The sequence below is a fragment of the Sinocyclocheilus grahami genome, unplaced genomic scaffold (genome assembly GCF_001515645.1).
Source record: "Sinocyclocheilus grahami isolate Dianchi unplaced genomic scaffold, SAMN03320097.WGS_v1.1 scaffold249.1, whole genome shotgun sequence".
Classification (NCBI taxonomy): Eukaryota; Metazoa; Chordata; class Actinopteri; order Cypriniformes; family Cyprinidae; genus Sinocyclocheilus; species Sinocyclocheilus grahami.
The window spans coordinates 620,718-646,464 of NW_015505428.1; the positions used below are offsets into that span (position 1 = coordinate 620,718).

At 36.3% G+C, this 25,747-nt stretch overlaps 4 protein-coding genes across 4 annotated transcripts in view; 1 reads left to right on the top strand and 3 right to left on the bottom strand.

The window, feature by feature from the left end:
• The window catches only part of usp53b (ubiquitin specific peptidase 53b), a 26,790-nt gene extending 9,471 nt beyond the window's left edge, over positions 1-17,319 (top strand). The window contains exons 7-15 of the mRNA XM_016289576.1: positions 372-540; positions 3,800-3,910; positions 6,112-6,228; positions 8,061-8,682; positions 8,756-8,820; positions 12,667-12,733; positions 12,825-13,492; positions 14,421-14,505; positions 16,895-17,319. Of these exons, the coding sequence (XP_016145062.1) occupies positions 372-540; positions 3,800-3,910; positions 6,112-6,228; positions 8,061-8,682; positions 8,756-8,820; positions 12,667-12,733; positions 12,825-13,492; positions 14,421-14,497 (1,896 nt within the window). The 3' untranslated portion in view covers positions 14,498-14,505; positions 16,895-17,319. The remainder of the gene's footprint in view (positions 1-371; positions 541-3,799; positions 3,911-6,111; positions 6,229-8,060; positions 8,683-8,755; positions 8,821-12,666; positions 12,734-12,824; positions 13,493-14,420; positions 14,506-16,894) is intronic.
• Positions 17,320-17,443: 124 nt separating this feature from the next.
• LOC107598258 (fatty acid-binding protein, intestinal-like) lies at positions 17,444-19,105 on the bottom strand. The gene is made up of 4 exons (XM_016289542.1): positions 19,003-19,105; positions 18,726-18,898; positions 17,747-17,854; positions 17,444-17,663 (listed from the first exon to the last, which is right to left on the bottom strand). The coding sequence occupies exons 1-4, from the start codon at positions 19,067-19,069 to the stop codon at positions 17,613-17,615; spliced, it is 399 nt and encodes a 132-aa protein (XP_016145028.1). The 5' UTR covers positions 19,070-19,105; the 3' UTR covers positions 17,444-17,612.
• Positions 19,106-19,794: 689 nt separating this feature from the next.
• On the bottom strand, positions 19,795-20,973 carry LOC107598281 (fatty acid-binding protein, intestinal-like). Its single transcript, XM_016289577.1, has 3 exons — positions 20,869-20,973; positions 20,592-20,764; positions 19,795-19,881 (listed from the first exon to the last, which is right to left on the bottom strand). Exons 1-3 carry the CDS (start codon positions 20,933-20,935, stop codon positions 19,795-19,797), a joined length of 327 nt encoding a protein of 108 aa, XP_016145063.1. The 5' UTR covers positions 20,936-20,973.
• Positions 20,974-23,365: 2,392 nt separating this feature from the next.
• Positions 23,366-25,747, bottom strand: part of gucy1b1 (guanylate cyclase 1 soluble subunit beta 1) — a 22,520-nt gene continuing 20,138 nt past the window's right edge. The window contains exons 10-11 of the mRNA XM_016289578.1: positions 25,202-25,356; positions 23,366-24,175 (exon numbers count right to left, since the gene is read on the bottom strand). Coding sequence (XP_016145064.1) covers positions 24,058-24,175; positions 25,202-25,356 — 273 coding nt within the window. The 3' untranslated portion in view covers positions 23,366-24,057. The remainder of the gene's footprint in view (positions 24,176-25,201; positions 25,357-25,747) is intronic.

A 25,747-nucleotide genomic window follows, 5' to 3' on the forward strand; every position in this document is an offset into this window, starting at 1 on the left:
CACACTCACTCACTCACACACACACACACACACACACACACTCACACACATATATGTGACCCTGGAGCACAAAACCAGTCATAAGGGTCAATTTTTCAAAATTGAGATTTATACATCAGCTGAAAGCTGAATAAATAAGCTTTTTCATTGATGTATGGTTTATTAGGATAGGACAATATTTGAACATTTTGAATCTGAGGGCGCAAAAAAATCGAAATATTGAGAAAGTCGCTTTTAAAGTTGTCCAAATGAAGTTCTTAGCAATGCATATTACTAATCAAAAATTAAGTTTGCTGAAGCAATATGATCATATGCTCTCAGATGTTTGAACTGTGTTCACTGACATATTTCTGTGTCTATCTTGTATCTAGATTGGCTCCAAGTGGAAAGATGTGGCATCTAAATGTATCCGGGGTCACTTCCAGCCGCTCCTCTTGTTCTATGCCAATCCGGATGGCACCGCAGTGTCCAGTGAAGACGCCCCCAGACAGACCACCATGTGGTCCCGTTATAACACCCCCCTCGATGGGAAAGGGACAGGTAAAGCTGCCCATCTTGTTTAACAGTGTATGAACAGAGGAGATGGACCACAATGTAGTCCACTGGTTTTAATTATTCAAATTTAATTGCTGTTTTTATTCCGCTAATACTTGAAAACACACCTTATGAATGCACATAGTGTTTTTGGCTGTGAGTAATCTTTTTCAATATTTAAACTGGTCCTGTTATGCTTTTTGCACTATTTCAGCTTTAGTTGGTGTGTAATGTTGCTGTTTGAGTCCAAAGTCCACTCCAAAGGCAGATATTCTCTTTAACAGAAAACACTTTTCAAGAACGACAGCAAACGGCTCGTTCGGACTACAGCACGCTTCTTCTGCATGTTGTGAAGTCACAACGTCACTCATTTAAATAATCTCCGCCCGCGGGTGTGGTCTGGTTGAGCTGCGCTACAGAAGAAGAAGAAGAAGAAGAAGAGCGTGTCCTTTCCGGAACACAACAATCACAGCGCACTGGGCCAGCTAACCAATCAGAGCACAGTTTGTGTTTCAGGAGGAGGGGCTTCATCGAAACAGGAACTAAACAGAGCGTTCGAGACCGCTGCTGCAAAAATAACAACAATCAAGCATGAAAACCTATTGTAGTGCACCCCAAAAACCAAATCAAGATGTTAAAAAAACGTAATCATTACATTACACATTTTAGGTAATATAATCAGACTACTTTTAATCTAACTCATTTATCATATTTATTTAAATAGGATAATCTTGAAAAATATCAAGTAAATATATTATGTGAAAGAGGTTCGGCTGACAAACAAAAAGTTTGGGAATCCCTGCATTGCATGTAAATAAGAAATCATGTGAATTTGTCCATTTTAATGTGTTTGAAAGATAAAAGCCTTCCAAAGACAAAGTAACACATGGTTAAATAATAAAATAATTGTTATAAAAAAAAAAAAAATAAAGAATAAAAATTAATGTTCATCAGTATTGATACAATGTTGAAACACTTCTTATTAAAAATAAAAGGATTTTTGTAAATCCAGTGGTCAAATTCTGTGTAGCCATCTGATTAGTGACTGGTCTTTATTTTCTATATAAGCGGTAGGCTATTTTAGGAATCAATAAATTATGAATAATATATTGCTAATAATTTAATGCAATTTATTGCTATTGTAATCCAGAATACATGTGATCAGTTACTACCCTGCATTGTTTAACAGTAACAACACTCTTATTTTTAATTTGAAAAATGTGACCCTGGAGCACAAAAGCAGTCATAAGGGTTAATTTTTCGAAATTGAGATGTATGCATCATCTGAAAGCTGAATAAATAATCTTTCCATTGATGTATGGTTTGTTAGGATCGGACAATATTTGAAAATCTGGAATCTGAGGGTGCAAAGAAATCTAAATATTGAGAAAATCATCTTTAAAGTTGTCCAAATTAAGTTCTTAGCAATGCATATTACTAATCAAACATTAAGTTTTGATATATTTATGGTAGGAAACTTACAAAATGTCTTCATGGAACATGATCTTAATATCCTAATGATTTTTGGCATAAAAGAGAAATGTATAATTTTGACCCATACAATGTATTGTTGGCTATTGCTACAAATATCCCCCAGCGACTTGACACTGCTTTTGTGCTGCAGGGTCACATATAATGTTACTGGTTGAAAATATTTTTTATGTGTCAGTGACCTGCACATGTAAAGCTTTGGTAAAACTGGCAGAGATAAAAGCCATACATTACATTACAAATAATAATAATAAGAAGAAGAAAGTATTAATTTTATTATCATTTATTATCATGTTCTCAAGGTCATATTTCACATTTGAATATTAGTTTTGTAATTAAGGATAAAATGCATCTGCTGTAATAGATAAACTGCGTTTTTAGTCTGCAGTCTTTTTTCAGCATTGTTTTGCAGTCAGGTCGAGTCATTTTCAAGTTTGATCATATGATTGATGCCAGTTTAAATCCAATGCATTTTCTATTGTTTTGTTTGATGGTTTTAGTTGAACTGTATTATCTGTTTGATTCATCATACAGTATTTCTGCGTGTACAGTGGCAGATCCACTTTGCTCTTGTTCTGTAGGGAATGCAGTAATCCATGGGCTTATTTTTCCCCTCTTCAAGCATCTGGGACGGCTCACCGCGTGTCCTATATAAGCACATAATAAGCAAGTTTGTCCTGTTTGTTAAGTTACAGATTGCATTGGCTTATTTGATTACTTAGCTCAGTGTGCAATGGATGAATCAATTTAGTCTTTCTCTGAAAAATGCATTCAGATAGGCCGGTCTGCAACAGTATGCATAGATACTATTCAAATGTAGAGCATTACTTGCAAGATTTCACCAGTCAACAGTCCAGACATCATTGTTTCATTTCAAACTCGTGTTTTTTATTTCTTATCTGACTTTCTTCTGTGGAGCACAAATACGGTTGCAAAAAAGTTGGATGATTTCCAGTAAATTTCGGAAATATTCCAGAAATTTTGGAAACTTTCCAGGATTTTTTTTTTAATATTCCAGGGATTTTTGGAAAGTTTCCGGAAATGTTCCACCCCTTTGCAACCCTAAGCACAAAAGGATAAGTTTACCAGAATGTTCTCACCGCTCTTTTTGTCATTTTTGAATTTTGATCTGTTTCTCATACAAGTATATATATATATATATGTGTGTGTGTGTGTGTTTTACAGTATAGTGTGTAGAAGCCCGTTTTACACCACTGAATAAAAAATAAAAAAAGGTAATTGTGACACTTTATCTACAATTCTGGCTTTTATTCTCAGAATTGCAGAATAAAAACTCACATTTGCAAGAAATAAACTCAGAATTGAAAGATATACACTCTCAATTCTAAGAAAAAAGTCATCTGCAACAATATTTATATCGCAATTCTCGTAAAACTTTTTCAAATGACTTTTTTTATTCAGTGGTGAAAACGGGCTTCCATAGTATAACTTTTTTTAGTCTTTAAGTCTTTTTTGCCCTTTGTGGTGTTCATTTTATGGAAAAGATCTGTTTGAATTTTAATTTTAATTTTTTATTTTCAAGTTTAATTTTTTTTATCTGATATTTATATTTTATTTAATTTCAGCTTTATTTTATTGACCAAAAATGTATTTATTAGTTAGTTATTTGAGTAGTTTTAACATTTTAGTTAACAAGTCAAGTCAAGTCTGCAACACTGCAAACTATTGGCATATAGACACTAAATATTAACGCTAGAATATATAAAGTCTAACTGAATGTAGGTTCACCCCTGTGTGTCTCTGTCTTTGGCAGACGCTCATCTGTCAGGCTCTAAGAAACTGGACAGTATCAGAGATGCGAGTGCTGGTTCCCATCGAACAAATCTGGCATCCCACAAATCAATGCAGTCTTCAACCAATCGGTGTAAGTTATCATGATTAGTTGGTCATGTCCACACAATATTTTATGCTTCCATGAAATGGTTAATTAAAGTGCCCCTATTATGCAATTTTCGGTGCATTATGGGTATTCTCTAGCCGTTGAGCATACATCAGTTGTACACTCAGTATTTCTGTACTTTTTCAAATGACTTTTTTTATTCAGTGGTGAAAACGGGCTTCCATAGTATAACTTTTTTTAGTCTTTAAGTCTTTTTTGCCCTTTGTGGTGTTCATTTTATGGAAAAGATCTGTTTGAATTTTAATTTTAATTTTTTATTTTCAAGTTTAATTTTTTTTATCTGATATTTATATTTTATTTAATTTCAGCTTTATTTTATTGACCAAAAATGTATTTATTAGTTAGTTATTTGAGTAGTTTTAACATTTTAGTTAACAAGTCAAGTCAAGTCTGCAACACTGCAAACTATTGGCATATAGACACTAAATATTAACGCTAGAATATATAAAGTCTAACTGAATGTAGGTTCACCCCTGTGTGTCTCTGTCTTTGGCAGACGCTCATCTGTCAGGCTCTAAGAAACTGGACAGTATCAGAGATGCAAGTGCTGGTTCCCATCGAACAAATCTGGCATCCCACAAATCAATGCAGTCTTCAACCAATCGGTGTAAGTTATCATGATTAGTTGGTCATGTCCACACAATATTTTATGCTTCCATGAAATGGTTAATTAAAGTGCCCCTATTATGCAATTTTCGGTGCATTATGGGTATTCTCTAGCCGTTGAGCATACATCAGTTGTACACTCAGTATTTCTGTGCATTGTGGGATTACACGAGTGCACTTGATAATGTCCACTAAGGTTTCGGACACCACTAAAAATGGCTGTCCCATCAAACAGTGCCTTATTTAAAGGGATAGTTCACCCAAAAATGAAAATGTGATGTTGATCTGCTTACCCGCAGGGCATCCAAGATGTAGGTGACTTTGTTTCTTCAGTTGAACACAAACGAGGATTTGTAACTCAAAGCGTTGCAGTCTGTCAGTCATATAATGGAAGTGAATAGGAATCACGGCTTTGAGAGTCAAAAAAAACATTACCAAATTAAACCCTGCGGCTCGTGACGATACATCGATGTGTAAAGACACGAAACGATCGGTCTGTGCAAGAAACCATTGACCATTGACACTCCTAATTGAGATTGTAGATAGAGTGTCAATGGTCCATTTGAGAGATAGGTGGCAGTAATGCATTTATAAGTGTGCAATCCGCCGTAAAAAGCAAGAAGAAGGAGAAGACGCGTCACGCGCCAGCTGTCGAGGACGCGCTCAGGACAGTTCAGACATTGCAGTGCATCAGAGGTAAAAAACAATGTAAATACTGTTCAGTTTCTTGCACAGACCGATCGTTTCGTGTCTTTACACATCAATGTATCACCACGAGCCGCAGGGTTTAATTTGGTTTTGTTTGTGTATGTTTTTTTGACTCTCAAAGCCGTGATTCCAATCCACTTACATTATATGACGGACAGACTGCAACGGTTTGAGTTAAAAATCTTAATTTGTGTTCTACTGAAGAAACAAAGTCACCTACATCTTTCAATGGTCCATTTGAGAGATAGGTGGCAGTAATGCACTTATAAGTGTGCAATCTGCCGTAAAAAGCAAGAAGAAGGAGAAGACACGTCACGCACCAGCTGTCGAGGACGCGCTCAGGACAGTTCAGACATTGCAGTGCATCAGAGGTAAAAAACAATGTAAATACTGTTCAGTTTCTTGCACAGACCGATCGTTTCGTGTCTTTACACATCAATGTATCCCCACGAGCCGCAGGGTTTAATTTGGTTTTGTTTGTGTATGTTTTTTTGACTCTCAAAGCCGTGATTCCAATCCACTTACATTATATGACGGACAGACTGCAACGGTTTGAGTTAAAAATCTTAATTTGTGTTCTACTGAAGAAACAAAGTCACCTACATCTTGGATGCCCTGGGGGTAAGCAGATAAACATCACATTTTCATTTTTAGGTGAACTATCCCTTTAAGGGAAAGGGAGTGATTTCAGTCAGAGGCTCAGTCTCTCTAAACCCCTCCTTTCCGTGAGCCTGCTCTGCTCTGATTGGTCAGATGGCTCGGTCTGTTGTGATTGGTCTATTTAGCATGCACGTTTGAAGAAATTGCATTAGAAAGATATTGATATAATTTCTCCCTTTTCAATGTCCCAGTTAAAGTGCTTCCAGAAAGTCCCAGAGAGTCTTCCAGAGATTTTTCTCACCGAGGAGTAGGACAGAGGAGAGAGAGTGAAAGAAGCTACCGAAGAGCAGACTCTCTCCAACACAAAGGTTCGTTCATGAAAGCTACATATTAATAATGAAACATTTGAGTTATTGAATTTAAAATAAATCCATCTTGTTATCAGTAGCCTTTGTAGTGTCTATTATATTTTTCTCTATAATATAAATAATACAGTCCTAATGATGATTCATGCAGAATACGTGTCATACAATAATTATAGTTTTTTACTAATGTGCTTATAAAATATTTACACTTACATTTACACTCATTAATCATGAGACATCATGCACAGGCCTTTTATTTTGCTACTGCACAGTAGTCCTGTCCTTTTCTTGCTACTTCATGTCTCTGAAATGAGGTTTCAAATGAGAATTTATATGAATAATAGCATGTATCTGTTCAAAGAGGCTTAAAATCAGCATAACATTATGAGTCTCACTAGGTTTCACTAGGTTCACTTCACAGTAAGGTTCAATTTGTTAACTACATTTGCTATTCGGAATTAACAGTTAATCTTATTTAATGTTAATTTCAACATTTACTAATACATTTTTAGTTGTATATGTTCATATTATGTAATGGACCTGAGCTAACACATAAATGTGCTAACAATGTACAGTTTCTAGTAACTACTGTTTCCATACAGTATAACATTAACATTAAATATGAATAAATACTGTAGCAAATGTTTTGCTCATAGCTAGTTAATTTCAGTTCGTGCTTTAACTAATGTTGACTTAATTAGTGCATGATGTTACTATATTATTATCTAACATTATTAATGTGCATTTAAATAATTAGAAACAACTTGAATCAATTGTTTGGATCTACTGTGTTCCCAAAAAGCATTTGGACATTTAAAAATGTCAGGATTTACTTTAGATAACAAAATATCACATATGCAAACGTGCAAAACAAATTTGTTTCCAGAAATAACTTTTTTTGAGCCATTTTAATCGGTTACTAAGAAACATTAGCTGGTTAGCTGGTGATTGATATATGTGTATATACAGTATATATAATAATAGTGCTGACAAACGATTAATCACGATTAATTGCATCCAAGATAAAAGTTTTTGTTTACATAATTTGTGTGTGTACTGTGTATATATAAATGCACAAACATACATGTACATATTTTAAAAATATTTGCATGCGTGTATATATATATATTTTTTTTAATTATATATAAATGTTAATATTTTATATATAAACAAAAAATGTTTCTTAAATATATACATGCATATGTGTGTATTTATATATACATCATACATATACACAGTACACACACAAATTGTGTAAACAAAAACTTTTATTTTGCATGCGATTAATCGCGATTAATTGTTTGACAGCACTAATATATATATATATATATATTTATATATACACACATATAAGTCTGATTCCCTCAATTGTCAAACAATATGACAACCAAAGAGTGTCTATATACTTGTCTTAATTTTGAACAATATATCAATTGTTTTGGCACATAGCCCTTTTTATCAGATGCTTTTTTTTTTTTACATTATAATCTGTTATTGACGACATTTATACATTTTGGCTTTGTTTTCCAAATACATTTTTATGCCACTGTAAAAATTAAATCAAGGTGTTAAACCTGTTAAATCAAGCTGACTATATAGCCAGATCCTCTCAAGTGTCACAAAATATGACAGCCAGAAAGTATCTTCATTTTGAACAATATATCAACAGTTTTAAAATTTTACACACACTTTTTTTCTTTTTTGCATATTATGTTAAGACATTTATACATTTTGGCTTAGTTTTCCAAATACATTTTAGACTTACTAATTACTTAGTAATTAAAATAATGTTTTTTTTCATTATTATTTTTATTATTATTATTGTTGTTTTTTAGATATGACATATCCTCGATCATCTTCTCCCCCTGAGAATGGCCCGAGGTTTCATTCGGACCAGAGACACAGAACTCTCCCCTCACGAGTCTCTCGAGCCGAGCCTTCTTCAGCCCATCCTCGCACTCCACCGCAGGAGTCCCGCTCTGACCAGGCAGCGGCCACTGGCGCCAGTCCTCATGTTGAATCTTCATCTGAGCGTGGCAAGGCCAAGCCGTCATGGAGACCAGTGCGAGAGGTCCTGAATGTAGACAGCGTGCTGAGCGAACTGGAACACCGTCAGCAGCAGCAGCTCGGGAGCCCTCGATGTGTCCATCGCTTTGGCCATGAGAGAGGACTGATGAAGGACAAACAAAAAGGTCTGATGACTATTTACGAAGATGACTTGCGTTTGGAGACTGAAAGTCAAAGCTCCCAGGAGTCTCAGCGACAGACGATAGTGACGAGGCCTAAAGATGGAGCGCATGTAGCACAGCGGAGCGATAACTGGACGATCCAGAGGACAGAATCAGGATACGAGAGCAGCGATAGGTTGAGCAATGGTTCCACCAATCCTGACTCTCCAGGTGTGGAGAACTTCACGGGCAAAGAGCTCAGACTCCGTCAAGATGCACAGCACCTCAGGTAGGAGAAATTACATCGTGATAAGTGTGTAACTTGGATTCCTTGGTCTTGATTCAGTGATGTATTTCCTCAGGGATCAAGGCCATAGTAATCAAGGTGATGCCAAAACGGAGGCAGTGCGTTCTCCACTGTACCACAGTGAGTATTGATCATACACCGTGGCATCATCTCTTGTTTGCCCATGTATAGTCAAAATCATGGTTTCGACGCTGCATCGTTGCATTGACGTCACCAACATAACATCACCAACTACTTTGCTTTCAGAAGCTGCATGTCTGTATCATTTGTTTAAAGTGTCTATCATTTCTAAATTTAGAGCAAGAGTTTGAACTATTAATCATGAATAAGTATAGGAGATGTGTGCTCATGCCCCCGTTTTATACCTGGGGATGACATCCAAAATATGGATGTCATATGGCCTTTATAAATAAATTATATTTTTACTTTGTATGAATGCTTTTGTCTTTGGGAAAAGAAATATGTTTGCTTAATATCAAATCAAAATGTAATGGTTGACCAAACTGTAAATATAATTTGAGAAAAACTAATACATCTGGCTTAAAGTTTTAGCAAAGCAAGTGTGTTATTTTTTTGTTTTTTTTAAAAAGTTGGTCCAAAGTATAATATTTTTCAGATTAGTTAATTTGCTTTTTTATCATTTTACAACCAACGGTTATGTCGTAGTCTCTGCCTATCCGGTAGTCCATGTACATGTAAAAAGTGGGGAAAAGCCCAAAAAGCACATTTTCTTTTTCTGTGCTTTGTAATTGAGTAATTAGTAACTAATTCCATGGACTGAGTGAATTACGTGACACAAAATCCCACAAATTTCATAACAAATTCAGTTATAAATGTTTCTTAAATATATACATGCATACGTGTGTATTTATATATACATCATACATATACACAGTACACACACAAATTGTGTAAACAAAAATTTATATTTTGCATGCGATTAATCGCGATTAATTGTGTTGACAGCACTAATATATATATATATATATACACACACATATAAGTCTGATTCCCTCAATTGTCAAACAATATGACAACCAAAGAGTGTCTATATACTTGTCTTAATTTTGAACAATATATCAATTGTTTTGGCACATAGCCCTTTTTATCAGATGCTTTTTTTTTTTTACATTATAATCTGTTATTGACGACATTTATACATTTTGGCTTTGTTTTCCAAATACATTTTTATGCCACTGTAAAAATTAAATCAAGGTGTTAAACCTGTTAAATCAAGCTGACTATATAGCCAGATCCTCTCAAGTGTCACAAAATATGACAGCCAGAAAGTATCTTCATTTTGAACAATATATCAACAGTTTTAAAATTTTACACACACTTTTTTTCTTTTTTGCATATTATGTTAAGACATTTATACATTTTGGCTTAGTTTTCCAAATACATTTTAGACTTACTAATTACTTAGTAATTAAAATAATGTTTTTTTTCATTATTATTTTTATTATTATTATTGTTGTTTTTTAGATATGACATATCCTCGATCATCTTCTCCCCCTGAGAATGGCCCGAGGTTTCATTCGGACCAGAGACACAGAACTCTCCCCTCACGAGTCTCTCGAGCCGAGCCTTCTTCAGCCCATCCTCGCGCTCCACCGCAGGAGTCCCGCTCTAACCAGGCAGCGGCCACTGGCGCCAGTCCTCATGTTGAATCTTCATCTGAGCGTGGCAAGGCCAAGCCGTCATGGAGACCAGTGCGAGAGGTCCTGAATGTAGACAGCGTGCTGAGCGAACTGGAACACCGTCAGCAGCAGCAGCTCGGGAGCCCTCGATGTGTCCATCGCTTTGGCCATGAGAGAGGACTGATGAAGGACAAACAAAAAGGTCTGATGACTATTTACGAAGATGACTTGCGTTTGGAGACTGAAAGTCAAAGCTCCCAGGAGTCTCAGCGACAGACGATAGTGACGAGGCCTAAAGATGGAGCGCATGTAGCACAGCGGAGCGATAACTGGACGATCCAGAGGACAGAATCAGGATACGAGAGCAGCGATAGGTTGAGCAATGGTTCCACCAATCCTGACTCTCCAGGTGTGGAGAACTTCACGGGCAAAGAGCTCAGACTCCGTCAAGATGCACAGCACCTCAGGTAGGAGAAATTACATCGTGATAAGTGTGTAACTTGGATTCCTTGGTCTTGATTCAGTGATGTATTTCCTCAGGGATCAAGGCCATAGTAATCAAGGTGATGCCAAAACGGAGGCAGTGCGTTCTCCACTGTACCACAGTGAGTATTGATCATACACCGTGGCATCATCTCTTGTTTGCCCATGTATAGTCAAAATCATGGTTTCGACGCTGCATCGTTGCATTGACATCACCAACATAACATCACCAACTACTTTGCTTTCAGAAGCTGCATGTCTGTATCATTTGTTTAAAGTGTCTATCATTTCTAAATTTAGAGCAAGAGTTTGAACTATTAATCATGAATAAGTATAGGAGATGTGTGCTCATGCCCCCGTTTTATACCTGGGGATGACATCCAAAATATGGATGTCATATGGCCTTTATAAATAAATTATATTTTTACTTTGTATGAATGCTTTTGTCTTTGGGAAAAGAAATATGTTTGCTTAATATCAAATCAAAATGTAATGTTTGACCAAACTGTAAATATAATTTGAGAAAAACTAATACATCTGGCTTAAAGTTTTAGCAAAGCAAGTGTGTTATTTTTTTGTTTTTTTTTAAAAGTTGGTCCAAAGTATAATATTTTTCAGATTAGTTAATTTGCTTTTTTATCATTTTACAACCAACGGTTATGTCGTAGTCTCTGCCTATCCGGTAGTCCATGTACATGTAAAAAGTGGGGAAAAGCCCAAAAAGCACATTTTCTTTTTCTGTGCTTTGTAATTGAGTAATTAGTAACTAATTCCATGGACTGAGTGAATTACGTGACACAAAATCCCACAAATTTCATAACAAATTCAGTTATACCTTAATGCATTTGACAGTAGCAACTAAGATCAGCGCTTCATTTTGTGCACAAAATTATTAAATGAAAAACACCTTTCGTGAACAAAATGTCACAAAATACATTTGTACGTTCCATTTCACGAATCGCAAAATGTCACAAAATGCTCATTCTGTAGAGGACATATCATCTTTTATCGAAATGCATATCCCATTCGCATTTCAGGTCACATTTGGCATCCCATCGCGTAGCATGTGCTCAAAACGATCTTTTAGTTTCAGCTACATATGAAACCAAGCTCCATCAAAGCCCAAAAGAGAGACAGGCGTTTGGAGTCGTTCCAAAAGCCTGACTCATCTACAGTTTTGTCATGTTTTTGTATACTTTGAGATTTTACACAACTGTAATTCTCTGTAATTCCATGGTAGTAGCATGCCAAAGCCTGAGAAAATCCCTCTCTCTCCTCCTCCCGCGCTGCGAGAAGAGACAGAAGCAGCTTAAAATGTAAAACACTTTGCCCCACTAAACACTGCTGTATTACGTCGGAACACAAAGATAAGAGAGAAAAACGAATGCTTTATGAAGCTTAAATTGCACACACTCCTTGATATCTCGGTCTTTCAAATCTGCATGTATTTCCGAACCACGTCTGTGTCCCAGAAGCCCCTTCTTAGTGAAGGGAAAAGCACCAGAAGGCAGTAGCACAGCACACATTCGGTAAAGAGAGAGACTTACAGGAGCACTGTGAAAGTAAAAAACACAAAAAACATCATTAAGTGTAAAATGCATTCCATAAGCTTAGACTTGGAGCACATGTTGTATCCTGCGGCTTTATCCTCACATGGAGCTCAGCAGGAAAGAGATGAAAAGTCTGTCTATAAATAAGTGAGTAGGATGCGTCCTAGTGAGTGTGTAGGGCGAGTTTGGCAGTTGCTACACATCCTTGTCAGAGATGCAAAAATTCGCCTTTGAGGCTTGATTGTCTGTTTCATGTTTCAAAAAATAAATGATTGCACATTTTGTTCCCTCAGGTAAGCATTTGGTTAAAATTCAGGGAAATAACTCGGAACATCTCATGAAGGGCAGCCCAAGTTCAAGGTATTCACAGGCTTTGTCTTTACATTTCAAAAAATTTACCCTTATGACTGGTTTTGTGCTCCAGGGTCACATATGTGTTCATGCTTCACAGAAGGAAGCTGAGATACTCCTCCTGTGGTGCGAGGAAAGGGAGCAACGCAGAGAAAGACCCATCAGCCGGTGAACTTCAAGCAGAGCAGCAAGAAGTTTCCATGCGATGGCACCACAGCCCAGAAAGCCCTCTCCTGCGCCGCCTGGACAAGATCAACAGTTCAGAGTGTAACAGTTCTGATGAACTCACGAACCCTCTTTCAGAGCAGGCGGACAGTGCGTATCGTTCCAGCATCAGTGAAGCCGCTCCGCACGAGTCTCCAGCTCCTCCGCAGCCGAGAGAGGAGCCAGCCACAGCTCCATCCATGCAAACTCACTCCAAACATGCTCAGCGACCCATCGAGATAAAGACGCCACCCTTCCGTCATGCCACCAGGCGAATGGAAATCAACGACATGTGCCCGAGCTCATCAGACGCGAGCTCAAAATCGGGTTCGGACCAGGAGAGAGGGGAGCAGGTGTCTTGTGGTTGGGATAAGCCATCGGCTTCAGCATCTGGAGTAGCACTGACGACTTATTTCTCGGTGGATAATTGTATGACAGACACCTACAGACTAAAGTATCACCACCAGAGGCCGCTAGTCCTCTCCATGCCTGAGCCCAGAGGAGCTGTGAAGGACGGGAGAGACACGGGACAATCTGAGCGTGCCAAAAATAAGCCCGACTCTGGTGTGTTAAAGCTCCGCTGATCTCCTCATTCAGTCATTGAGAGGCTATCGTGTTCAAAAGTTTGGGTCAGTAAGAAAAGTCTCTTCAAATTGATTTCATCAAAAATACAGTAATACTGTGAAAAAGTTTTTGAAAGAGGTCTCTTCTGCTCACTGAGGCTGCGTTTATTTGATCCAAAATACAGTAAAAACGGCAATATTCTGAAATATTATTGCTATTTAAAATAGCTGTTTTCTATGTGAATCTCTGTTAAACTGTAATGTATTTCTGTGATGTGCAGCTGTATTTTCAGCATCATTACTCCAGTCTTCAGTGTCACATGATCTTCAGAAATCAGTCTAATATGCCGATTTGCTGCTCAAGAGACATTTCTGATTATTATCAGCTGTGCTGCACAATATTTTTGTGGAATCTGAAATAATTTTAATTTTTCTTTGATTAGAAAGTTCAAAAGAACGGCATTTATTTGAAATGTGTTCATTTTGTAACATTGGAGATGTCTTTAATGTCACTTTAGTTCACTTTGATACATCCCATCCTTACTTGTCTTACTGATCTCAAACTTTTGAACAGTTGTGCATGTATTTAATAACTCGTTAACTGTCGTTAGTAGCTTAACTAAACTAAATGATTTTTTCCCAGGCAATAGCGACATTTCTGATTATTATCAGCTGTGCTGCACAATATTTTTGTGGAATCTGAAATAATTTAAATTTTTCTTTGATTAGAAAGTTCAAAAGAACGGCATTTATTTGAAATGTGTTCATTTTGTAACATTGGAGATGTCTTTAATGTCACTTTAGTTCACTTTGATACATCCCATCCTTACTTGTCTTACTGATCTCAAACTTTTGAACAGTTGTGCATGTATTTAATAACTCGTTAACTGTCGTTAGTAGCTTAACTAAACTAAATGATTTTTTCCCAGGCAATAGCAACAGTAAGCCCACTGCTAAATGGCACCCTGTCGCTTCAAAAGGGCTGGATGAACATGGATATTTGTGAAAGTTATGGTAAGTTCTCACTAAACCTTCAGATATTGTTTTTTTCTGTCAGTCCAAATCCAGGAGTTTAAAAAGCACTATTTTTGTAACATTTATTAGTTATTGCGGATACACTTTATTTTAAGGTGTGCTTGTTACAATGTAATTATACATTTAAGTACTGAGTATTATTAATTAAATACATGTACTTACTATATGGCTAGGCTTAGGATTAGGGTTTCTTGCATGCAGTTATGCATAATTAATTGTTATTATAATAGTAAGTAGATGTAACGTGTAACAAGGACACCTTAAAATAAAGTGTTACCATTATTGCATTAAATAACACAAACTAGCAATGAACACATTTAGAAAATGAATTAATTTAGATTCATATTAATTTACACATAAGAAAGAGCTAAAGTTGTATAAACAGTCCAGTTCTCACTAAATATTAACTGACTTTTGCCTGAATAAACTCCTAATGTGCTGCTTATTAATAGTTAGTAAGCTAGTTGTTAAATTTAGGTATGCGGTTTAGGATTAAGGGATCTAGAATATGCTCATGCAGAATAATAAGGCATTAATATGTGCTTTATAAGTACTGATAAACAGACAATAATATGCATGCTAGTAAGCTACTAAGCTACTAGTTAATAATGAGAATTGCTTCCTAAACTAAAGCGTTACTGTATAAAATGAACATGAATCTTATTATTAATAATCAGTTTATGGATGAGCAATGACTGATTATTATTGGAACCTGAATTACTGAATGCAGTAAAACAGTTGTTCAGAGTTAGTTAATGATGCATTAACGTTAACCAATCCTTATTTTGTAAAGTCATAGATCATAACGGCTGAGATAAATATCAGTCGTCCACTTTACTGCAGTACAATGTTTAAAATCTCTATCTAGATTCTAGAGTGTCAGACAGAAATGTGGACAATGTAAGTTTCTCTTGATCTGAAAGATCTTTTTATCTGAAGTCTGGAGTCTTTTTATCTGAGCCTGACAACCGGACTCATTAATCAAATGTTTTACACACGCAACACACTAGTCTGATAAATGAGAAGGATCATTTGTAACTTCACTGTTCTACACTTCCTGTTGCTGTTTCATATACATTGTTACAATGTAACATTTCATTCGAATAGAGCAGAGCCAACACAGTGCAGTGCATCTATCAGCCATTTTTCATCTAAATAACACACAGCGGAGAATTGCGCTGAGAAAGACCATAAAGGATCATGTGGTGAAGCAAGTAAGCTTCAGGCAGGCGTGCGTTTAGCTGAGCCCAGCAAACGAAGATTGTTACAAGACAGATGCTGCATGCCATGCACTATTATTTTGATAAAGGACGTGAAAGGAGACAGGCTAGTGGTGAGAGCATCATAAAAATACTGAAAGGTGAATTTCTTGCCATAGTTAGCTGGATTAATGGTAGAGTTTGTTTGTCCTAAATATATGTTTGTCAAGGAAAATGCAAACTGTTAACTAGGGATGCACGATATATCGGCCACCATATCGGTATCGGGCAAATTTTTCATATCGGTGCATCCCTACTGTTAACAGTAAGCAAACACAGTGAGCACTACTGTGTTATAAAATTCCTTGAGTGATTTCATTTAGGAACAAACAACCAAGACACTGACTGAATTGGGAACAGCGTATTTCTGCCGTGTAAACATATGGTAGAATATATGCTAGTGTGCTGCAGTGTTATTGTTAACTAAATCTATTAAAAATAATATTCATTCATTGAAATAAAGCTGAAATCAAATATAAACATTAGATGAAAAACATGAAATAAAATAAGTTGGTAACACTTTGCAATAAGGTTCCATTAGTTCATGTATTAACTAACATGAACAAACAATGAACAGTACAGTATTTATTAATCTTAGTTAATGTTAGTTAGTTAGTTGTTCATTGTTAGTTCATGTTAATTCACAGTGCATTAACTAATGCTAACAAGCACAACTTTTGTTTTTAATAATGCATTAATAAATGCTGAAATTAACTAAGATTAATAAATGCTGTAGAGGTATTGTTCATGCTTAGTTCATGTTAACTAATGAAGCTTATTGTAAAGTGTCACCAATAAGTTAAACTACTAAAATTACTAAAACTGAAAAAAAAGCTAAATAGAAAACTAATAAAAAGGATAACTAAGCTAATCCCTAATATCAATAAAACTATAATAGTATATAAATAATACTAAAATAACACTGGTGAGCTGTTCTGAATTTAGCCATAGGTTGACTAGTTTGTGAAAATGTGCTTTGAGATAAAGTGTGAATAGGTGTGTTCAGACTTTTGACTGGTACTTTATGCGTTTAAAAACATCCATCCGTCCGTTCTCCAACTATGTGTATGTAAACACAATGCCGTATAATCAGTCTTCTTTCTCATCAGGTCCTGGTGACCCACTGAGCCCTAATGCAAGAGAATTGCCAAAGAAGTTGAACAAATATGGATCATATTTGTGATGTTCAAGTATCTTCTAAGAGCCATCCACAGGGGGGCAGTATGCACTTTGGCTTGAATCAGTAATTGCTTGTGAACCGGAATGACCACTTGAATATCGACTGAATATTGTGACAGCTAATACAGTATATATACATCTAAAAGAAACAGACAAAGAGTGTGTCCTCGACTTTAATTTCAATGCAAATGGACCTTTGTACATGCTCCCTAGAGGTTGTGTGTGGAGTGCCTTCATGCAATTTTTTTTCATGATTCAGAGTAAACAAATAATGTAAAATGATATCCGCTATATATTTTTGGAGATGTCTATGCAGTTATTTTTATTCTTTGTTTAATAAACCTCAAATGTTCAATCACTGATGCAACCTGCTTCTTTGTGTTTATTTTTTTACTTCTGAAAAATGTACCTTCCAGTTGAAATAATTTCATTCGACAATTTCATTCACAACACATACTGCATAAAAACAAAAACGGATGTAAAAATGGCTTTATTACCATAAATATGAAAACTCACAGTGCAATACATACATGCTTTGTAAACTTTAGGGCTGCCAATTGTTAAAACACTTATTATCAGGTTGAATATCCAAGGTTTGCAACACACAATAGATTCAATAGAGTTGTCATTTGGAATTTTTGGATCATTTTAACCCCTCTTGAAAATCCTCTTGGCCTCGACTCCTTCATAGGTATAGGCCTGCAAGCAAAAAGCGTAAGGCAACACATGTTCACAGCATTTACAAAGTTTGATCTGAGGATTTGTCTTGAACAGCAGCTCACCTGTACAAGTTCATCACCGATGATCTTCCTGGTTGTTATTAGCAACTTTCCGTTGTCCTTGCGTGTGAACGTCCCCTTAAGCGTGTCGCCCTCCATGACCCAGGATCCCTGCAATCAGAAGGTCAAAGGTCAGACTCATTTTGAGCTGAGCAGCGAAAGGTCGAGTCGATCAGTGACGGACTGCTTCTTCAGGAGGCTCGTATAGGCGTGAACATTAGAAAAGCATCAGCTGGCAGCGTTCAGTAAATGTACATTTGGCGCTGATTTAATACAAAAGAGTTACAACATCTCAATTCATATTTTGAGCTGAGCAGCGAAAGGTCGAGTCGATCAGTGACGGACTGCTTCTTCAGGAGGCTCGTATAGGCGTGAACATTAGAAAAGCATCAGCTGGCAGCGTTCAGTAAATGTACATTTGGCGCTGATTTAATACAAAAGAGTTACAACATCTCAATTCATAACTGCTCAACATGCATCTCAACCTTTGCGCCTGATCGTTACACTCTCAGAAGAAAAGGTCCAAAAGCCATCACTGGGGCGGAACCTTTTCCTTATTTACCTTTAAAGGTACATATTAATACCTAAACGTGTACATATTATCTAAATGTTGAAGTGGTGCACTTTTCCCAAATATGTGCCTTTAAAGTACACATACGCACCCTTTAAGGCTAAACAAGGCACAAAGGTGTACGTTTTGAAAAGGTATCACCCCAGTGACAGCTTTTGTGCCTTTTTTTTCCTGAGAGTGTACATGCTTTAAAAATAAAAGGAGCTTTTTGCAGCAACGAACCATTTTGGGTTCCCAAATATATTTCTCAAAATAACCATATGCATGCCTGATTAGTGTTAAGAACGCTTTATACAATCTTTCTGCTGTAAAGAACCTTTTTGTGCAATGGTTCCAAGGATGTTAAAAGGGTCTTTATGGAAATAAAGAACCTTCAGAGTGTTTAAGACTGAAAACGCCTCTTGTGCTTACTGTGAGCTCAGTGCCGTCTGCCATGGAATATTCAAAGTTGACGCCTAGAGTAAAGTTAATTTCCACCGTGCGGAAAGTGCTGACTTCCTTCAGGTGGAACTTGTCTCCGGTCTGTTCCACAGTGATCTTCAGGTTGTCATGAGACGCTAGTTTCCTCTTAACCATGTTGATGCCTGTTGAAGACATGCAGTACACGTGCACCTCATAAACAATGCCCCGCTGAATCACTCAACAGGTACAGAAAGAGAAGATTCCAGCAGCATTCATGTCCACTTACCCATTTCCTCCATGAACTTCTCGTAGTTGTCATTGCGGTCGACTTTCCAGGTCCCGTTGAAGGCCATGATGACAGACTGCTGTGATCCTGACGGTGGCCTAACTTTACCCCGAGTCTGTCTTTTATACCTGCGCGAGTCTCTTATCGGAGTATTATCTTCATGCTGATGTGGCTGAGTAAAGCTCAGAGTATAAATCTCACCATACATCACACATCCCAACATGCCTCGCTTCTTCATTGATTTGAGGCTTCAAGTCGTTCTGTAAGAACAAGCGCTTGCTTGTATTGTCCTGCTTTTATCTGAATTGTTTGCTGTTTAAACTGTGTAGGGTGTGTCTGTTCACTAGTTGAATGGTGAAATTATGAATGGTGTGTTTAAGCAATGCATTTTAGCATTTAAGCATAATTCGAATGGTGAAAGTTGCATGGCTTTTCTTCTCTGTGTGTCGTGACTCACCAGCATTCACTCTTTCTGCTTACAGTGATTCAAATATTGAGTGAGAAGAGCTGAGGCATATTTACTAATAATGTACATATGTGTCCCTGCAGCACAAAAGCAGTGTTGAGTCGCTGGGGGATATTTGTAGCAATAGCCAACAATACATTGTATGGGTCAAAATTATAGATTTCTCTTTTATGCCAAAAATCATTAGGATATTAAGTAAAGATCATGTTCCATGAATATATTTTGTAAGTTTCCTACCGTAAATATATCAAAACTTAATTTTTGATTAGTAATATGCATTGCTAAGAACTTCATTTGAACAACTTTAAAGATGATTTTCTCAATATTTAGATTTTTTTGCATATTAGCAACTTTCCGTTGTCCTTGCGTGTGAACGTCCCCTTAAGCGTGTCGCCCTCCATGACCCAGGATCCCTGCAATCAGAAGGTCAAAGGTCAGACTCATTTTGAGCTGAGCAGCGAAAGGTCGAGTCGATCAGTGACGGACTGCTTCTTCAGGAGGCTCGTATAGGCGTGAACATTAGAAAAGCATCAGCTGGCAGCGTTCAGTAAATGTACATTTGGCGCTGATTTAATACAAAAGAGTTACAACATCTCAATTCATAACTGCTCAACATGCATCTCAACCTTTGCGCCTGATCGTTACACTCTCAGAAGAAAAGGTCCAAAAGCCATCACTGGGGCGGAACCTTTTCCTTATTTACCTTTAAAGGTACATATTAATACCTAAACGTGTACATATTATCTAAATGTTGAAGTGGTGCACTTTTCCCAAATATGTGCCTTTAAAGTACACATACGCACCCTTTAAGGCTAAACAAGGCACAAAGGTGTACGTTTTGAAAAGGTATCACCCCAGTGACAGCTTTTGTGCCTTTTTTTTCCTGAGAGTGTACATGCTTTAAAAATAAAAGGAGCTTTTTGCAGCAACGAACCATTTTGGGTTCCCAAATATATTTCTCAAAATAACCATATGCATGCCTGATTAGTGTTAAGAACGCTTTATACAATCTTTCTGCTGTAAAGAACCTTTTTGTGCAATGGTTCCAAGGATGTTAAAAGGGTCTTTATGGAAATAAAGAACCTTCAGAGTGTTTAAGACTGAAAACGCCTCTTGTGCTTACTGTGAGCTCAGTGCCGTCTGCCATGGAATATTCAAAGTTGACGCCTAGAGTAAAGTTAATTTCCACCGTGCGGAAAGTGCTGACTTCCTTCAGGTGGAACTTGTCTCCGGTCTGTTCCACAGTGATCTTCAGGTTGTCATGAGACGCTAGTTTCCTCTTAACCATGTTGATGCCTGTTGAAGACATGCAGTACACGTGCACCTCATAAACAATGCCCCGCTGAATCACTCAACAGGTACAGAAAGAGAAGATTCCAGCAGCATTCATGTCCACTTACCCATTTCCTCCATGAACTTCTCGTAGTTGTCATTGCGGTCGACTTTCCAGGTCCCGTTGAAGGCCATGATGACAGACTGCTGTGATCCTGACGGTGGCCTAACTTTACCCCGAGTCTGTCTTTTATACCTGCGCGAGTCTCTTATCGGAGTATTATCTTCATGCTGATGTGGCTGAGTAAAGCTCAGAGTATAAATCTCACCATACATCACACATCCCAACATGCCTCGCTTCTTCATTGATTTGAGGCTTCAAGTCGTTCTGTAAGAACAAGCGCTTGCTTGTATTGTCCTGCTTTTATCTGAATTGTTTGCTGTTTAAACTGTGTAGGGTGTGTCTGTTCACTAGTTGAATGGTGAAATTATGAATGGTGTGTTTAAGCAATGCATTTTAGCATTTAAGCATAATTCGAATGGTGAAAGTTGCATGGCTTTTCTTCTCTGTGTGTCGTGACTCACCAGCATTCACTCTTTCTGCTTACAGTGATTCAAATATTGAGTGAGAAGAGCTGAGGCATATTTACTAATAATGTACATATGTGTCCCTGCAGCACAAAAGCAGTGTTGAGTCGCTGGGGGATATTTGTAGCAATAGCCAACAATACATTGTATGGGTCAAAATTATAGATTTCTCTTTTATGCCAAAAATCATTAGGATATTAAGTAAAGATCATGTTCCTTGAAGATATTTTGTAAATTTCCTACCATAAATATATCAAAACTTTTTTGATTAGTAATATGCATTGCTAAGAACTTCATTTGAACAACTTTAAAGATGATTTTCTCAATATTTAGATTTTTTTGCATCCTCAGATTCCAGATTTTCAAATAGTTGTATCTCGACCAAATATTGTCCAATCCTAACAAACCATACATCAATGGAAAGATGATTTATTCAGCTTTCAGCTGATGTATAAATCTAATTTTTGAGAAATTTACACTTATGACTGGTTTTGTGCTCCAGGGTCACATTTAAGGCCTGCCAAATATGAAAACAAAGCAACATGTGGTGTGAAAATTTCATCTGGAGACTCCACGACAAGATAAAGCGATATCAAGAGACATGATAATCTCTGATAATGCTTTATTTGATCATTACCTCAGGCTTAATCTCTCAACAGCGCAATATAATGAGACCTCTGAAGACCTTTGGTATCGTCCCATTGCAAGCAAAGATAAGAAAAGCTTTAAACTGAAAACTAATTTAAGATATATATGGTTTAGAAAAGTTCAATAAGCTGGTCATACGTTTACCTTGCACAGTCTGCAAAATGTTAATAATTTAACCTAAAATAAGAGTGATACTATTTGTAAAAACTGTTAATAAGTGTTCTTTAAAATAAGTCTCTTATGCTGAACAAGGCTGCATTTATTTGATAAAAAATACATTAAAAATAGTGAAATATTATTACTATTTCAAACAGCTGTTTTCTGTGTGAATCTCTGTTAAACTGTAATGTATTTCTGTGATGCGCAGCTGTATTTTCAGCATCATTACTCCAGTCTTCAGTGTCACATGATCTTCAGAAATCAGTCTAATATGCTGATCTGCTGCTCAAGAAACATTTATTATTATTATTATTATTATTATTATGTTGAAAACAGTTGTGCTGCACAATATTTTTGTGGAAACTGTGATACATTTTATTTTTCAGGTTTTCACAGATGAATAGAAATGGGGAAAACATCAATTCTTTGAAATATACAATATGCATCATAACACTAACAGACTTTTGCCTCAATAAACTCCTAAAGTGCTGCTTATTAATAGTTAGTAAGCTTGTTGTAAAGTTTAGGTATTGTGTGGATTAAGGGATCTTTGCAGAATAAGGCATTAATATGTGCTTTATAAATTCTAATAAACAGCCAATATTGTAGTTAATAGTGAAAATTGCTCCCTAAACTAAAGTGTTACCATTTAGTTGTTTATTTATTTATTGCTTGCATATGTGGTTTTAAGTCATGTTCATACACTGAAGGCTGCAAATGATCTGCTTTATTCCTGCACATTTTTTCTTCTGTGAAACATGAAAGGCTGTTTATTAATCCGGATGAAGTCATGCTATCTTCCCATTGACGTTTAGTTCAGACTCATTTCAAAACAGTTTGTCTCTATGATGTTTTAATCTTTTTATGGCATAATCAGTTGTCTTGCTGCACATGGCATGGTGTTTATGTCCAGAAGATAATGATTAACTACACAATCTGTAATCTACAAATGAAAGATGATTTCTCTTAGATGGAAGTGTAAATATTAAAAAAATATTGCCTCATTCATGTGTGCTTTAGTATTTATTAATGTCTGACTGTAAAAAGACGATATTTCTCCGGTGATTTGACTATGTTTATGTTTTGACTGCATGTTTGCATTTCAATTAGACAGACTTATGAATATATTTAGGGGCATAAAATGAAGCGCTCATGAATATTTGTAACCGGATAAGAAAACTCCAACCAACCAGACTATGCAGATCTTTTAAATAATATTTTAATGCAAGACTTAAATATATACAACAAACAGCGGTGCACAGAAAAGCATCGTTACGTGACAGGTTTACGATACAGAGCTCTATCTGTGAGATTCAATGAATACAAACTCGAATACAAACGGATGCACTTTTCAAATGGTTAATATTAACTTAGAAACTCGTTTAGAATCTATTCATTCACGCAGTAACGACTCCTCACAGCAACACAATAGCATACACTAAATTGTGATCATAAAATAGCTTATATCTTCATGTTTGGCAAATTCTCTGATGCAATGTAAGAGTGTAAATATGATTCCAATGTGCAGGCGTTTTTATTGTTTACAGCATGCATCTGTCTAGCTAAATTAATTATAGAGTATTTCCAATATAATACATGTGACTCTGAACATCTGCAGGTTTATTTCTCAATTAATGTGCACAATTAAAACAAAAACAGTGTTTTAGGTATTTCGAACACTCTAAATACAGACAAAGTGGAATAAGTTGTTTTGCTCAGTGATGAAAAACAAAAGTCATCTGAATACTGTCGCATACTCTGCTATAAAATGATGGAAATAAACACTCGATGAGCACGTTTGCATGTTGCATAGAGTATCTGTACCATGTATTTATTCAGATGTTTTTGTATTAAATCAATTCAATAGTTGGCACCCACACATTAGTGCACTAACACACTAAAAACGGTCTTTTACGCGTCCGTTAGGTCTTACGTGAGAGAAACCACACTTTCATTGGCTCTTTTTTCCCTTTCATGGTGACAGGTCCTCTGTACTCCAAACGAAACTGAGGATCAGCGTTTTCCACCGACTGCAAACACCTGAACCGAGACAACACAGTAACAACATTCCATTTATTCACACAAAAATATTTCTTTATTATATTATATGTGACCCTGGACTGCAAAACCGTGTCAAATTTTCAAAATTGAGATTTATACACCATCTGAAAGCTGAATAAATAAGCTTGTTATGATAGAACAATATTTGGCTGAGATACAACTATTTGAAAATCTGGAATCTGAGGGTGCAAAAAAATCGAAATATTGAGAAAATCATCTTTAAAGTTGTTCAAATGAAGTTCTTAGCAATGCATATTACTAATCAAACATTAAGTTTTGATATATTTACGATAGGAAATTTACTAAATATCTTCATGGAACATGATCTTTACTTAATATCCTAATGATTTTTGGCATAAAAGAGAAATGTATAATTGTGACCCATACAATGTATTGTTGGCTATTGCTACAAATATCCCCCAGCGACTTAACACTGCTTTTGTGCTCCAGGGTCACATATTATATTATATTATATTATATTATATATAGTCATTTTGGTTGATACAGCAGCCCTTTCTTACAATCATGACTTTGTATCACGCAATTCAGTGTGTTCATTTATGTGTGTATATATATATGCATCACTGAATCAACCGAAATGCATTAATTTATACCAACAAAATACTTGTTTATAGGTTAAATCAGGTAAATAAAAAAAAATTGCTTTGTAATGTAAAAGGTTACTTTTTACAGTGTTTTAATAACCTTCTAAAAGTACAGTATATTAATTGCACACTGGCCATTTCATAAAAATACAAACACAGTGGGAAAAATGGTATAGAAACTACTTTCACTCAGAAGTTGCTAGTATACTTTTCAAACAATTAAGGAGAAAATTGAATTAAATGTAAAATGTTGAAGTAGAAAACATAGTCCAATAATCTTTTTTATTTATTTTTATAAAAAAAAAAAAAAAAAAAAAAAAAAATATATATATATATATATATACAGTATATATATATATATATATATAGTGCAGATTTATATCTTTCTGGTTTCTCTCACCTGTATGTGTACTCTGACACATTTATCTTTCCCTTCTCTCCTGTGGTCTCTGTACGACTTGTCAGGTTGACGGTGTTTCCAAACAGGCAGTAACGGGGCATTCTTTGACCTATGACCCCTGTGACCACCTCTCCTGTGTGGATTCCAATGGTGATCTGCTCCAAAACATAACAGTTGCATGGGCAATGTGTGAAAATATGTAAACCCATTAGCATTCACATCGTCTTTAATAACTCAGACATATTTATTCGGGGGAAATCGGTGTCTTTCTTTCATTTTGTTTCTTGCATTTGTGTTTCCAGCATTCCTCTTGAGCGAGACCGTGTGTACGTGCCAGAGCTGAGCTAACCGGCAGAAAAAAGTTAATGTGGGTGTATTTTTAAACACTGAAAGGAAGGATGATCTGATGTTGTCTCCCTTTGCCAGACTGTGCTTACTTTTGCATGTGTGTGTGTGTGTTTGTGTGAGTGATTGTATGTGTGTGTGTGTGTGTGTGTGTGTGTGTGTGTGTGTGTGTGTGTGTGTGTGTGTGTGTGTGTGTGTGTG